At 46.1% G+C, this 14,921-nt stretch overlaps 1 protein-coding gene across 1 annotated transcript in view; it reads left to right on the top strand.

Moving 5' to 3' along the window:
• TNIP1 (TNFAIP3 interacting protein 1) overlaps positions 1-14,921 on the top strand; it is a 111,842-nt gene that overhangs the window by 37,194 nt on the left and 59,727 nt on the right. The window contains 4 exon segments of the mRNA XM_044281147.1: positions 3,297-3,435; positions 5,995-6,132; positions 6,883-6,983; positions 8,888-8,956. Coding sequence (XP_044137082.1) covers positions 3,336-3,435; positions 5,995-6,132; positions 6,883-6,983; positions 8,888-8,956 — 408 coding nt within the window. The 5' untranslated portion in view covers positions 3,297-3,335.

The following is a 14,921-nucleotide window of genomic DNA, read 5'->3' as shown; positions in this document are numbered from 1 at the left end:
ATATTTCAGACTCGTGGACGTTCAAAACTGTACCCTCAGGTTACAAGATCAAGTTTGCTTCTCCTCCCGCAGACTGTTTTTCTTTCTGTCCTAGTCCCCCAGAGATCCGGATCGGGCTGTCTCCTTTTCTCAGGCAATTCGGTCTCTCCTCGATTGGGGCGTGATCTCCCCGGTTCCCCGGGAGGAACACTTCACAGGGTTTTATTCAAACCTATTTGTCGTCCCCAAGAAGGAAGGGTCCGTTGATCGTTGCTTCACTGGCGCGTGGAGAATTCCTCTCCTCAATAGATATCCAGGACGCATACTTACACGTCCCCATTGCTCCGGTACATCAGCGCTTCCTCCGCTTCTCGGTAAGCCCCCACCACTACCAGTTCGTCACCCTTCCCTTTGGCTTGGCAACGGCGCCCCTAGTCTACGCGAAAGTGCTCGCTCCCCTCCTGGCCCTTCTTTGTGCCAGGGGTATCACCCCGATTCCATATCTGGACGACATCCTGGTCAAGGCGCCGACCTTCAGTCAGAACGAGGTCAGTCTACGTATCGCTCTCGACACCCTGACACGCTTTGGCTGGCTGGTAAACTTCCAGAAGTCTTCCTTACGCCCAACCAGGTGGATCACCTTTCTTGGGATGATCCTCGACGCAGACGCGGCGTTAGTTCGCCTTCCTCTGGACAAGCGGCTAGCCCTTCTGAAGTTGATCAGTCTTCTCCTTCGGGGCAGGTTCCCATTTGATCCGATTTTGCATGCAGGTCTTGAGCGCAATGGTCGCTTCCTTCGAGGCAGTCCCGTTTGCACAATTTTAAACTCGTCCCCTCCAACGAGCAATTTGATAGTCTTGGGACAAGTCATCAGAGTCCTTGGACCGTCACATCGTCCTGACCTCAAGTGTGCGTTCGGCACTCGGGTGGTGGGTCTCGGCCCTGACCTTGGAGGTGGGGAAGTCCTTACTCCCGATCTCATGGACGGTATTTACCACCGATGCCAGTCTTCAGGGTTAGGGCGGAGTCTTCCCACCCCCGACAGCCCAAGGCGTATGGTCTCGGTCGGAGTCCAAACTGCCCATCAACATCCTAGAGCTCCAGGCCATTCATCTGTCGCTTCCCCATTGGACCCCTCTCCTGAGGGGCCAGCCAATTCGGATCCAGTCGGACAATGCCACGGCAGTGGCGTACATCAACCACCAAGGGGGAACCCGCTTTAAAGGGGTGATGGAGGAGTCGGCCGAAATCCTGCAGTGGGTGGAGACTCGTGTACCAGTGCTATCGGCGGTCTACATTCCATGGGTGGAGAATTGGACGGCGGATTTCCTCAGTCGGAAAACCGTGGACCCGGGAGAGTGGTTGCTGCACCTGAAAGTGTTCGACTCAATTTGTCTCCATTGGGGCCGACCAGAGGTGGACTTGATGGCGTCCAGACTCGACAACAAACTTCTCACCACCTTCTCTCGAACAAGAGATCCTTGAGTGCGCGCCATAGATGTACTGGTGGCACCATGGGGCGGGTTTTTTCTACTGTATGTATACTGTACGACTCCTGTGCAGAATCAGGTTGGACAGCATCCAGACTATTCTCATTGCTCCAGATTGGCCCCGTCGTGCGTGGTACACCGATATCTTGCTCCTTCTAGGAGACACGCCATGGCCTCTTCCTCTCAGAGTCCATCTTCTCTCTCAGGGTCCTGTCTTCCACCAGCATTTAGAGTCTCTACATTTGACGGCGTGGCTGTTGAAACCGCAATTCTGAGGCAGCGTGGTTTCCCTGACAGGCTCATCCACACCATAATTAAGGCCAGGAAACCAATGTCTTCCAAGATTATATAGAACTTGGAGGTCCTTTCTGCTCTTCTGTGCGGAACGTGGCCTCCCTCCACTGTGCTTCTCACTTCCCACCGTCCTTTCTGCAATCAGGTGTGGAATTGGGTCTTGCGCGTAGTTCTTTAAAGGGCCAAGTGTGAGCACTTTCAGTTTTTTTCCAGCTTCCTTTAGCCAGACAGGCCCCGGCTAAGACCTTTCTACAAGGGGTGGCTCACACTGTCCCGCTGTATCGCCCTCCTTTACCCTCTTGGGACTTGAACCTGGTCCTAGGTTCCCTCCAATCTGCTCCTTTTGAGCCTCTAGACGCTGTTTCCCTCCGTCTTCTTTCCTGGAAGGTTGCCTTCCTGGTGGCAATCGCCTCCATTAGGCGCGTGTTGGAATTGGCAGCGCTCTCTTGTAAGGAGCCCTTTCTTGTTCTCCACCAAGATAAGGCGGTGCTCCGCCCAGTACCTTCTTTTCAGCCTGAGGTGGTCTCTGCCTTCAACGTCAACTAAGACATTGTTCTTCCTTCATTCTGCCCCTCTCCGTCACATCCTAGGGAGCGAGCTCTCTATCAGCTGGAGGTGGTTTGGGCTCTGAGGATTTGCCTGTCCATCTCTAGTTCGTTCCGCCGTACGGACTCCCTATTTGTTGTTCCTGAAGGTCCCCGCAAAAGCTTGCCAGCCTCTAAGGTGACGATTGGCAAGTAGATTCGTTTGGCGATTGCGGAAGCATACCGCTCTCGGGGCAAGGTACTGTCCCTCAGTGTCACGACCCACTCGACCAGGGCGGTGGGCGCCTCTTGTGCTCGGTTCCACCATGCTTCCGCTTCACAGTTGTGTAAGGCAGTGACTTAGTGAACATGTGCAAGGAAGACCAAGTTTTACCAGGTGCGTACTTTTGCATCAGCGGACGCTGTGCTGGGCCGCAAGGTCTTGCAGGCAGCGGTGTCTTGAGCTTCTGTGAGGCAGTTTTCATGAGGGTGTGTTCTTCCCGCCCCGTGGACTGCTTTGGAACGTCCCATGGTCCTGTGTCCCCCACAGATACGAGCGAGAAAACAAGATTTTTGTGAACTCGCCTGTAAAATATATTTTTCTCGCTTAGTTCATTGGGGGGCACAGCTCCCACCCATTGTTTTTATTATTACTGCAAGTGATGGTGGTTGGTTTACTGGTACGGTCCTCAGTTTTAGTTCGCTCCGCTTGGCATTGGTTATGTTATAGGTTGTTTCCTATATCTGTTTTTCTTTCCTACTCTTACTGCTTGGGCACAAACTGATAACTCCTCCCCTGCCAGCTATACCCCCTCCAGCCTGGAGAGAGCATATCACTTTTCAGCCTAGTGTTGCCTCCTAGTGGCAGCAGCAGCTATACCCATGGTCCTGTGTTCCCCAATGAACTAAGCGAGAAAGAGATTTTACAGGGGAGTTCATAAAAATCTAGTTTTTTCCTTATCTCGATGGTGTGGAGATAAATGCTGCATGTTCTCTTCTTTTCTTCTAGAGATGTAAGATTACCATTGGTTGGATGTGTAGCTGATTAATGGAAGGCAGAAGTCCCTACAGAATATATGATCCAGGTGGTAGTGCTCCCAAATTCACTGATGAGCAGCCGGAACGCATGGCAGGGATTCTAAGTCTTGGTAAATTTCACGTGTATAAACTGTATATGTGATAAATACACAAGGGGTAATTTTTCCAACCCATTACACCAGAATTCTGGTCTCACACTCACTCCAGTTGTGAAAAGTTGTTGGGAAAGTGGGCATGGTTAACCTGTCAAACGGAGTTTGGCTTGACGGGGGCGGCAGTGGAATCCACACGTGGCCAACTGTTAATCGCTGGGCCACACCTTTTTGTTCTAAGTCCATTTGTGACCTGGAAATTGGCGGCAAGTCGCATGCAGATCCTGCTGCCCGGGCCAGATTGTGTACAGGCGGTGTTAAGCCAGATTTATCATCTGTAACTTTTTTTTAAGTCACAAAAATTCATGCAATCCTACTACAGTAAATGTGGTGGCATAGGAAGTGGGGTAACATGTCAAGAAATAATTGTTAGACTAAAAGATGCACCAAATTTATCAAACCTTTGAGCCACTCAGGCTGTACAAAACTGACCTGACCTAAAAATTCCCCTCTTGATAACTCTTATCATTTTCATCTCTAATGGTCACCATTACAAGAGTTTTCATCCAGCTTTCCCACTGATAACTTCCAGTTTGGAGTCTGGGAAGGTTGAGGGCCAACCAGTTACTGCATTGGCTGACATTTCTCTTGCTACCCAGGTTTCCCAGCAGCAGATTTACTGGTAGTTAAAAGCAGCTGAACTGAATTTTTTATGTGAAAAACTATGACTCTTGTCCAGGCCTGGGCTGCGATGATTATAATGGCGTTATCGGCAACCACTTACTTTTAGCTCATGAGTGGCACCGTTCTATCGGTCAGGGCAGCAAAAAAGGTTATGACAGGTTCCCTTTAAGCTGGCCATACACATTAGATTTCTGTTGGCCAAGCCTGCCAATTTTGGCTGATCAGTCCAGTACCTAATGTATATGGGGCCTCTCGACTCTCTCCTGAGGACAGATTCAGGAGAGATGGGATTGGGCTTGTTGGACTACAACATGCCCAGCCCTTTTGTATTCAAGGAGATAAACTGCACCTGGGGTGCCTGGCAGAGGCTTTTTTTTCCTTTCCCATTTACATACATGCTTAATGTAGTGGGGTTGGGTATGTGTGGATATAAAGTATGTGATCATGGGAGCAGGGATTTTCTGGACTTCCTGTCCGTAAATAAACTACAATTGGCCTTTCCCTATTCAGATAACAGATAAACATACAAAAGACTGCAGACAACTTCCCCACAAATGGAGGGAACATAAACCGTATATATAGTCCCCATACAATAGGATAGATAATGGCTTAGTTCATGACCATGACAATTATTTTTGAAAAATTTATAGGGTTTTATTCTTATTTTTTAGGATAACTGAAAAGGGAAAACCAAACTTGGCATTATTCATGGCAGGAATCCCAAGTCTTGGTAAATGACCCAGGTATAAACTGCGCAGATGTTGAAGTCACAGTACATTGTCATGACATTTCCCAAAAACATGCATATAGAAATATAGGGTTGCAATTTTCTCTACTTGGCGTTTAATAAATCATTTATTTAGACCGGCGTTTTAGACGCTAGTCTTAATACCCCTGCATCGACAGTGGATGCACTGTACTTATCTAGAGGCACAGGCCTCTACATAACTTCGGAGCATGATCCGCCAGTGTACACCAAACTTCAATCTGTGCCAGCTCCCTTGCTGGCGTAGATTTAAAGGGATTCTGTCGCCTCTTGTTACCCTGTAGAGATGCGGACATGCACGGCTAGATCGCTGCTAGCATGTCCGCAATATACCTGTCCCATATCTCTGAGTGGTTTTATTGAGTGTAAAAAATGATTTTATATACAGTACCTGGTATGGAGCCCAAGGGGCTGCACTAACCATTCTGGAGCCCATTCTGTTTGCCTGTGTACTGACCGCTGCCTGTTTCCTGACTACGTGTATGGCCTGTTCCCTTAGTGCCACGTACTGGTGTCTCTGATTCCCCTGGGTCAATAGCCAACCAAATCTGGGCTATACCAACTGGTACCAGTCTGGTGGCTTCCCTACAGCAAAGGCCAGATCCCTGCATAGGGGTTAAAGGGTAAAAACCAGGCGACCACCAGGATAGCTCCTTCAGGACTAGCCCAAAATCAAACCAGTTGGTTGGCACAGCAAGTCCACACTCACTGCCCTTAATAATGTCCCATCATAGAGGGGATCCTCACTCCCCTCTATTAACGAGAGCTACTAACAACCTCATTTGTAAAAGTGACCATTAGACAAACATCAGCCAAATTTACCTATTTCGTGAGGATCTGGAAGTGTCCTGGTTCTTTTTCCTCGATGGCAGATGGGGGTGTACTGTAGGTCTGAAGAAGTAGCTTTCCAACAGCTGTGTACGGTATATGGCCTAAGCCAGTATGATATGCTTTGCTAGCAAGAAATCCCTCATAAATGGTAGAACCAGATTGTGTGACAGATAAGGGCATAGTGCAGTTTCCATTCTCCTCCTGTACTTTCTCTTTCCATTCTCCTCAGTCTGCTTTTATAACCCACCTTCCCTCCTGCTTTTCACCCTCATTCTGACGTTCTCTGCCTCTCTCAGGTGAACTGCTGGAAGAATCACAGAACGTGGCCCACAATCTCCACCAGAAAGCAGAAGCCCTTATAAAAGACACCAGAGATCTACAGTCGTCATCTTCGGCAAACCCCCATGCTCCAATCACTGGAAAGATGAACACAGGTAAGTCTCCAGTCAGAAGAACGTCACTGAAGGGGGCAGCTGACCCTGCAACTATTTCGGTGAAATCCCTTTACTTCCGACACCTCCCATACCTGAGCCAAGTGTACACGTGCTGCCTGTGGGCATAGGACCATACACTAATGACGGGCACAGGAGAGAGGCAGAAAAATAACCTAGATCAAGGCATTTTTCTCCCATAAGGGTCCATTCACCCGTCCGTAGTGCAAATTGCGGATCCGCAATACACCCGGCCGGCACCCCCATAGAAATGCCTATTCTTGTCCACAATCGCAGACAAGAATAGAACATGCTCTGTTGTTTTCCGGAGCCATGGACCGGAAGATCGGCGGCGCGCTCCGGAAATGCGGAGATACGCATCCATTCCGTCCCCATAGAGAATTAATGGGTCCGCACACGTTCCGCACAATTGCGGTCGTGTGAATGGAGCCTAAGAGAAACATATCCAAAGTTGGGTAAAAAATGAGCGACCATTTAAGATTTTATGTGACCTGGTATATGAAGCTTTCCCAAGATGTAGACAAGTATCACATAGAAGTATTCCGTTTCCCAGCTATTATAGGGTTCTGCAGATGGGAGCGTTTTATTTATACTGATGATGGAGCAGAGCATACATTACAAACCATCTTCTAATATGTCATCGATACAACATCTTGATTTATCAAAGATGTCATTGTTTCAGCTGTTTTCCATTGTTAGTGTATTTACATGTAAATCTCCTTAACATTTCAGAGCAGGAAAAGGCAGAAGATTTTTTGCATGTTGAGCTATCCGATGTAAATGACAAGGAATCTGATGTTCGCTCGATGGTTGTTCCCAAAATCCCAGCAAGTGTAAGTAGATTGATGTGCAGTGTAAGTTCTTGTACTGTAAAGCCTGTATTACGATAGTTGGCCAGATACTCACTAACGATCATTGTTAGCGATGATCTGGCAGTGCAAAGCCTCATGCAGACGTCCGTGGAAAACGGTCCGTGAGATACCGGACCGGCATCCTGCTTAGTGCAGGAGCGCACGGCGTCATTGGTTGCTAAGACGCCGTGCGCTTCATGCCGCGGCTGCTTTACAGTAATACACTGGTATGATCTATACGAGTGTATTACTGTACAGCAGCAGCGGCTGCACGAAGCGCATGGCGTCATAGCAACCAATGACGCAGTGCACTTCTGCACTAAGCAGGATGACGTCTGCATGAGTCTTAATACTGCTGCTGCGGGATTTTTAAACATGCTTAAAAATCATCTTTGTTATCTAATCACGATCTTCTGCCGGCAAACAACAAGTCAGTACGGGGACAAGCGATGGCATAATGATCGCTCCTCCCCATAACTGTGGAGGAGATTGCTGCATGTAACTAACGAGCAGGCGATTGCCGGGTTGCAGCATTCCTATGAAGATTTTAGCAGGCTGCATGTGCGTTGTACATTGAGTGGCAGCAATGTTCCATCATACAATAGTATTACATTGTAGGCAAAAATATATTTATAAAAGACGGCACAGCTGAGGGAAAATGTCTGTATGTAGGGTAAGTAGTGGCTCAGTGATAGAAAACAGAGGGTGGTTATTAACGGTACACACTCAGATTGGGTCACTGTCACTAGTGGGTACCTCAGGGGTCAGTATTGGAGCTAACTGGATGGACGTATGTCTTTTTTCAGCCTTACAAACTGCTACTATTTTACATATGGCTAAGCCGGAGGCAATTTACGGAAGCCAATGGCCATACAATTTTACCGCAAAATTGTGTGGTCAGTGGCTGGTGTGAGTAGCGTGACTTGGACACATGCAGCCTGCCATACCATAAAAGTCCATCAATGGAACCTGTCACCTAGAAAAGCGGCAGCATTACCTTCTAGCCGTCTGTAGCTTGATTCCAAAGTTGTTTTTGTCCTATCAGATGTCAGATGTGCCTAATGCCAGAAATGCCCGCATTATGTAAACTAGGCTCTTGAAGTCAGGGGTGCAGCGGCTTTCTCGCTTGAATTCAAGCTTGCCCCGCGCCCCCTTTGCCGCCCCTTAGCGTTTGTTTGATAGAAGTTCAAATCTCTATCATGTCGGCCACAAGATCGAAATCTCGTCTACACACCGCGTTCCCGTTTTGCCTGAGCATTGTCCTTTGCCACCTGCATTAGTGTGTCACTAAACATTCAACCTAGAAAATTGCTCATCGGACAATCGTGTTATATTTTATTTTTATAAATTTTTTTTTTTTTTTTTTTTTTTTTTTTTTTTAGCATGCTCAAAAATCATTGTTTGCCCATGGCGGATTGTGCTGTGTAAACGCACTCTGCTGCCTGCAAACAACTAGACAGCATGGGGATGAGCGATGGCGTGCTAATATCAGCGGTGTCCTCCTCTAGCAAGCAGACCATTTGCAGGAAGGATTACCTCCACCCTGACAGTCGCCTGCACAATCAGGCTGTCTAATACAGCCCTAAGTGGTTAAAGGGCAGCTCTGCTACTCCTCTATACGGTAATGCCCATGTAGCCCCTCGTATGTATATTTCTGTGTACACTCTGGAACCTACCTGCAGGACTGATGCCACTTGCTTATGGAGTCTCTCACCGACGGAAGCCTTGCCATTCTGGTTGCGCCGTGTAGTGATAGATGTAGATTAATATCTTACTGCAAGACATTTGATATTCCCCTTGGGTGTCCTGCTTTGCTTTTCTGGGAGACTGGTCACTTCTCCATAACTGAATCTTGGAAGTACTTTTAATAAAGTATTCTCTTTTAGGGGTCCTCATCTGAGTTTGACGTCTTGGACCCCAGCGAGAAAAGAAAATCTCCTGAATCCAGGTATTCGGTGAGTGCTCTTGAATTTTTGTTTGGTGAGCTTTCTTTCTAGTAGCCCGAAATGCGTCAGCCTGTGTTTCATGTATGAATAAAGAAGTCCTATGGTTTGGTGAGCAGATATTCATCACCTCTAGGTGTTACCGGCCACTTGCCGGGCTTTGCTGTGCACAAGGGAGACGTCGGATGCAGAACTAGGAGTTTATTTTTAGTATTTCATATGCTACAATAACTAGAGTGCATTGTATGCCTGGCCAAGAAGCCTTGATGAACGTGTCTTCATCTGCTGTAGCTCTTTGAGTTATGGCAGTTCCTTGCAACCATCTTTTAAAATCTATTGGGGGTTATTTATCAAACTGGTGTAAAGTAGAACTGGCTTAGTTGCCCATAGCAACCAATCGGATTCCTCCTTTCATTTTCCAAAGGAGCTGTCAAAATGAAAGGTGATTGGTTGCTACGGGCAACTAAGTCAGTCCTACTTTACACCAGTTTGATAAATGACCCCATATGTCCTTGTTTGCAATCCTATTTTGGTATGTTGTGGTGGACCTAAAATGAAAAATGAAGCGGCTTTGCAAATGTTCTTGAGCAAAAACCTCTCAGCATTTTGTGTCTCCAGCTCCTATGTGCCTCATACTTCAGACCTGCAGTCATGTTCGTTTCCATCTGACCGCCACTTCTTAAGGGTATATTAGACGGGCAGATTCTCTGTCAGTCTAATACTGCTGCCGATTGCACAATGAATGACTAAATGCTCGTTCTTCAGGCAATTCGGATCTTTCAGCTTGCTTTGCCGGCGGCAGATTGTGCTGTCTAATTACGATTCATTTATTTCTATGGTGGATTTTTTTTTATTTTCTTTTTCCTAAATGTAAATTTGATTGTCTCCAGAAATACATAGCACACCTCTCGGCACCGAGAACTTTGAAACGCAGTTTGAATTGAGCCTGTACATTAAGCGGGTCAGGTTGTATTTTTATTGCAGAATTGTCATTAATTTATTTCTATGGCAAATTTTTTTATTTTATGTAAATTTAGAAAAAACTAGAAATCGGAGCTCTCGCATGGCCTTAACTCCACTACTAGTTGAAACCAAGTGGAAGGAATATATTCTTTCTAAGGCCTCATGCACACGGCCGTTGTTTTGGTCCACATCCGAGCCGCAGTTTTGTCAGCTCGGATGCGGACTCTTTCACTTCAATGGGGCCGTAAAAGATGCGCACAGCACTCCATGTTTTTTCCGCATCCGTTGCTCCGTTCCGTGGTCCGCAAAAAAAATGTAACCTGTCCTATTCTTGTCCGCGCTTTGCGGACAAGAATAGACCGTTATATTAAAGGCTGACCATGCCGTTCCGCGAACGTGTTTTGCGTATTCCCGATTTGCGGCCCCAAAACACACAACGGTCGTGTGCATGAGGTCTTTTAACTACAGAGGAATGGCAGGAGGCTTTGGAGTCCCCTCTAAATGTTTCGCCTTCTGCTAATAACAGATTAATAGAGCTGGTCGTTCTAAGCAGATGCTATTTGACCCCTACAAGGTTGTATAAGATGGGCAGAATACGCCACACTCTGTGTCATGGATGAAGAACAAGGCTACATTTGGGAATGTACGGATTTGAAATCCTTCTGGCAGGAGGTTACTGATATATTAGAGGCAGTGATCTCCAGACGAGCCTGAAGTTTGCTTACTGGGTCTCCTAGAGGAGGAGGAGGCCCCATCGCACCAGGATATTTTTGCGATAGGCTCTATTCCTGGCAAAGAAAGCTGTAGCACGAAGATGGACGGAGACCACCCACCCACTGTAAACCAATGTGAATCCCTAGTGAACCAAATTATCCCTTTTGAGAGTATAGTATATAAAAATAGACAATGTCCCCCAAAGTTTTGAAAAGTGTGGGGAGCATGTTGACTTTGACATTTCCCCATTCCAGACATATACTCACTGCCGCGCTTCATCTACGATAGTGATTGAAACCCTGGTGCGCATTTTAGTTTTATTTCTATGTATGTAACATATACACCCTATGCATTACCTTGATACACGTGCTAATGCTATACTGTACTTGTATATTATTCAATAAAACTCCAAAAATGCATAGTACATCTCGGCACTGAGCGCTTTGAAACGCAGTTTGAGCACAGTCTGTATGTTAAGCAGTCGGGGCTGTATTAATTGCCGAAAACTGGAGGAGAATAAAATGCAAATAACGACCTAGTGCCTTTTCAAGCACTATAAAATGGGTTGAAGGTGAACTTACAGTAGCTCTGTAGTCATTGATTTACCATGCTGGATTTCTCCTGCACACGACCGTATGTAGTTTGAGGTCTGCAAAAAAACAGATACGCAAAAAATACGGATGACATCTGTGCGCATTCCGTATTTTGTGGAACGGAACAGCTGGCTCCTGATAGAACAGTCCTATCCTTGTCCGTAATGCGGACAATAATAGGACATGTTCTATTTTTTTTTGCGTAACGGACATGCGGACATATGGAAACGGAATGCACATGAAGTAACTTCTGTTTTTTTGCGAACCCGTTGAAATGAATGGTTCCTCATACAGTCCACAAAAAAAAAAAATAATGGAACGGACACGGGAAGAAAAGCCCAACTTCCCATGCTGTGACGGTTAAAGGCATCGATTTTGTTTTAGCCCTGGTCAAGTCACAATTATTCCTCATTGTCATCGATGGGAAAAACCAAAGACCATCAGAACTTTACTTGTGGTCCTGGCTTTTAGGCTACTCTGTAGGACAATCTGAATGTGGCTGCCAGGTAAAACGTCATCTGCCCTGCAGGGTGATTTTCTGGCCGTTCAAGGCTTCCCTTGACAGCTGGACCCCCATGAATAAGCTGATTCTGAAAGGGATTGTCTGTGATGAGACAACCCCTTTAAGGCTACTTTCACACTGGCGTTTCTGGGTCCGCTTGTGAGATCCGTTTCAGGGCTCTGACAAGCGGCCCAAAACGGATTAGTTCAGCCCCAATGCATTCTTAATGGATAAGGATCCTTTCAGAAGGCATCAGTTTGGCTGCGTTTGGTCTCCGTTGCGTTTTTTAGACAGTCACTAAAAAGCAGCTTGCAGTGTTTTGGTGACCGTCTGACTATGCGGAGCCAAACGGATCCGTCCTGACTTACAATGTAAGTCAATGGGGACGGATCAGTTTTTCACTGACACAATATGGTGCAATTGAAAACTGATCCATCCCCCATTAACTTTCAATGTCAGTCAAGACAGATCCGTTTTGACTTAGACTTTTTTTTAATGAATAATGCAAATGAATCCGTTATTAACAGATACAAGCGTTTGCATTATTGGTGCGCATCCATCTGTGCGGATACAAAACGGATCCGCACAAAATGCGAGTGTGAAAGTAGTTGCCATACGCATTGGCAAAATCATATGTATGAACCTACTATTTTCATGGAACAGCACTGCACTTTGGGACTTCCGCTACCATAGCCATTCTAGAGGAATTCGTTTTTTATCTGTTTAAACGCCGCTGACCATAATGCGGCACATATGTGATTACATGAACATTCTGTTCCCAAGTGGTTACGGTTCCACTCGCCCTGTGTTGTGTAAATCGGCCGTCCAGGACACATTTCCTGGTTGTGCAATAGTGTAGTTTTTTTGCACTTGTCTTTGCTTTGACATCTGTCCCTGACTAAGGGATTGAAACTTGAGCGTGTAGTGAGTCAGGCCGGTATGGGGCTTTCTAATGTTAGGTGATGGATAGGACAGGACCGTGAGTAACACGGAGATCCTGGTATAACAATAGCTTGGTCATCGAGGAATAAGTCATGTGCATACATATGAGCTGAGCTAACTTTATTCCTTGGCAAGAGCGGCGTGCTATTCTGTAGTTATGTAGTAACACATCTTATGTGTATCCTGGAGTTAAAGGGGTTTTCCAAGACTTTTTACTGATGACCTTTCCTTTTGGATAGGTCATCGGTATCTGATCGGTAGGGGTCTGACACCTGGGACTCCCACCGATCAGCTGTTTGAGAAGGCCATGGTGCTCCCATGAACGCCACTGTCTTCTCGCAGATTTCGCTAGGCCGGTGACTAGGTGGGGCCGAGCTGTGATACCAGACACAGCCGCTATGCAGTGTACAGTGTTGTGCTTGGTGAGCTGCGAGAAGTCACCCCGGGGCCTTCTCAAACAGCTGATCGCCTGTGATCCCGATTTTCAGACCCCCACCGATCAGTTAAAAAGTCTCAGAAAACCCCATTAAGGATCCTTGACTAAGATGGATCCCATAAAATTATAGCATCTACTAGACCAGGGATCCCAGCATGCAAACGTGCTCGACTGTTCTTCTAACTCCCATAGAAGTGAAAGGAGGATTCTTGGAGTTGTAGTTTCTGACCAGCTGGAGGTACCGGAGGTTGCTGATCCCGGTAGTAACATAGCTGTACTGATTGACAGGCGGAATAGGCACGTACCCATGTAGTATGGCCGCCTGAGCTTGAATCTGATCCAGGTAATGTCTGTATGACAGGAATGTGGCTTATGGCTAGGCTTGAGCGAATCGACTTTCGGATCCCAAGTTGATTCGTTCAAAACCTTTAATTTTTAATGCTTTTTCCCATACAAACTTTACCTACACGGAGCCATAACATTTTAATGCTGCATCACTCGAGGTCACGCTAGTCTTCGGTGAATGACTACTGTATTTATATCTGCATATATTTAAAACCAGTTTAAAATAGGAATCTGAAGTGGGTTTTGGTACTGGCTGGTACCTCGCTACCACATTTTCTATCTTAAAAACGGACAATGATGGGACACGTTTTGTCATTTTATTTTTTTCCAGGCCCAAGGAAAGGACATACGATGCGGACAGCACCGTATGTCCTACTTGCAGTGGTCAAATGGGAGACCTCAGATCTGCAGTGGGGCCAGGGAAGCGAAGCGTAGAAAAGTATGGTTCCCTCTGCAGGTCTGGCCATGCTGGCAGAAGGGGTCTGCCCAAAAGGCCCCCATAGGAGAAGACCCCTTTATTAACGGCTCTGTCTTGCCCACATTTCAGTAATTCACAATCGCTTTCTCCAGAAGTCTGCACATTTGACAGCAGTCTCTAGATTTCAGCCAGTCTTTTCTCATGGGTTAGTGTTACGGCACCTCCTCTTTCGCAGGAACTGGGTTTTTCCATGATTTCACAATGAAAATGTGTTTAAAAAAAAAAAAAAAAAAAGTGAAGTGTTTATGTTCTGTATTTTGTATGTAAATTCTCAAAGGTTATGGTTCACTTCAGAAAATTTTCCTTTTTATGGGCCGTTAAAAACTAGTTGTTATCCCACATAATTTATTTTTTGTAATTGATAATTTGGAACATTTTACTGCCATAATTGTGTAAAATTTGACTTTAAAGGGAACCTGTCACCTGGATTTTGGGTATAGAGCTGAGGACATGGGTTGCTAGATGGCCAATACACAATAAAAGCACACAGAGCTATAGGGACTGGGTATTGTGGATGTGCTAGCGGCCATCTAGCAGGCCGTGTCCTCAACTCTATACACAAAATCCAGGTGACAGGTTCCCTTTAAAACAATGTGGTTACTTTTAACCAAAAACAGCGCCACCCGATCAGCTGTCTGTGGTATTGCAGCTCAACCTCACTAGCTTGAATGGGACTAAGCTGTAGTACAAGACACAGGTAGAATTTTAAATTGCATATTTTTTTTATTAAAGATTTTAGTATTTTTTGCAACAAAACTAAATCTGAAAAGTCAAGAATGTCCAATACGTAACTTCGAGTGCAGACCACCTGCCACCCGTTATATCGGCATTGCAGGCAGATGTGCGTTAGTAGGATAGACATATTGTATAAGGCCAGCAGAACATTGCAAATATTAATGAGGAACCCTCCCACAACCAATCCCTACAACACTCCCAAAACTAAAGAGTTTTGTCCGCACCCTACATTAAACCCAAACCTGTATATCATCAACTGTTGTAATGCC

Source organism: Bufo gargarizans, chromosome 2 (genome assembly GCF_014858855.1).
Source record: "Bufo gargarizans isolate SCDJY-AF-19 chromosome 2, ASM1485885v1, whole genome shotgun sequence".
Lineage (NCBI taxonomy): Eukaryota > Metazoa > Chordata > Amphibia > Anura > Bufonidae > Bufo > Bufo gargarizans.
This window is presented reverse-complemented; position numbering and strand designations above follow the sequence as displayed.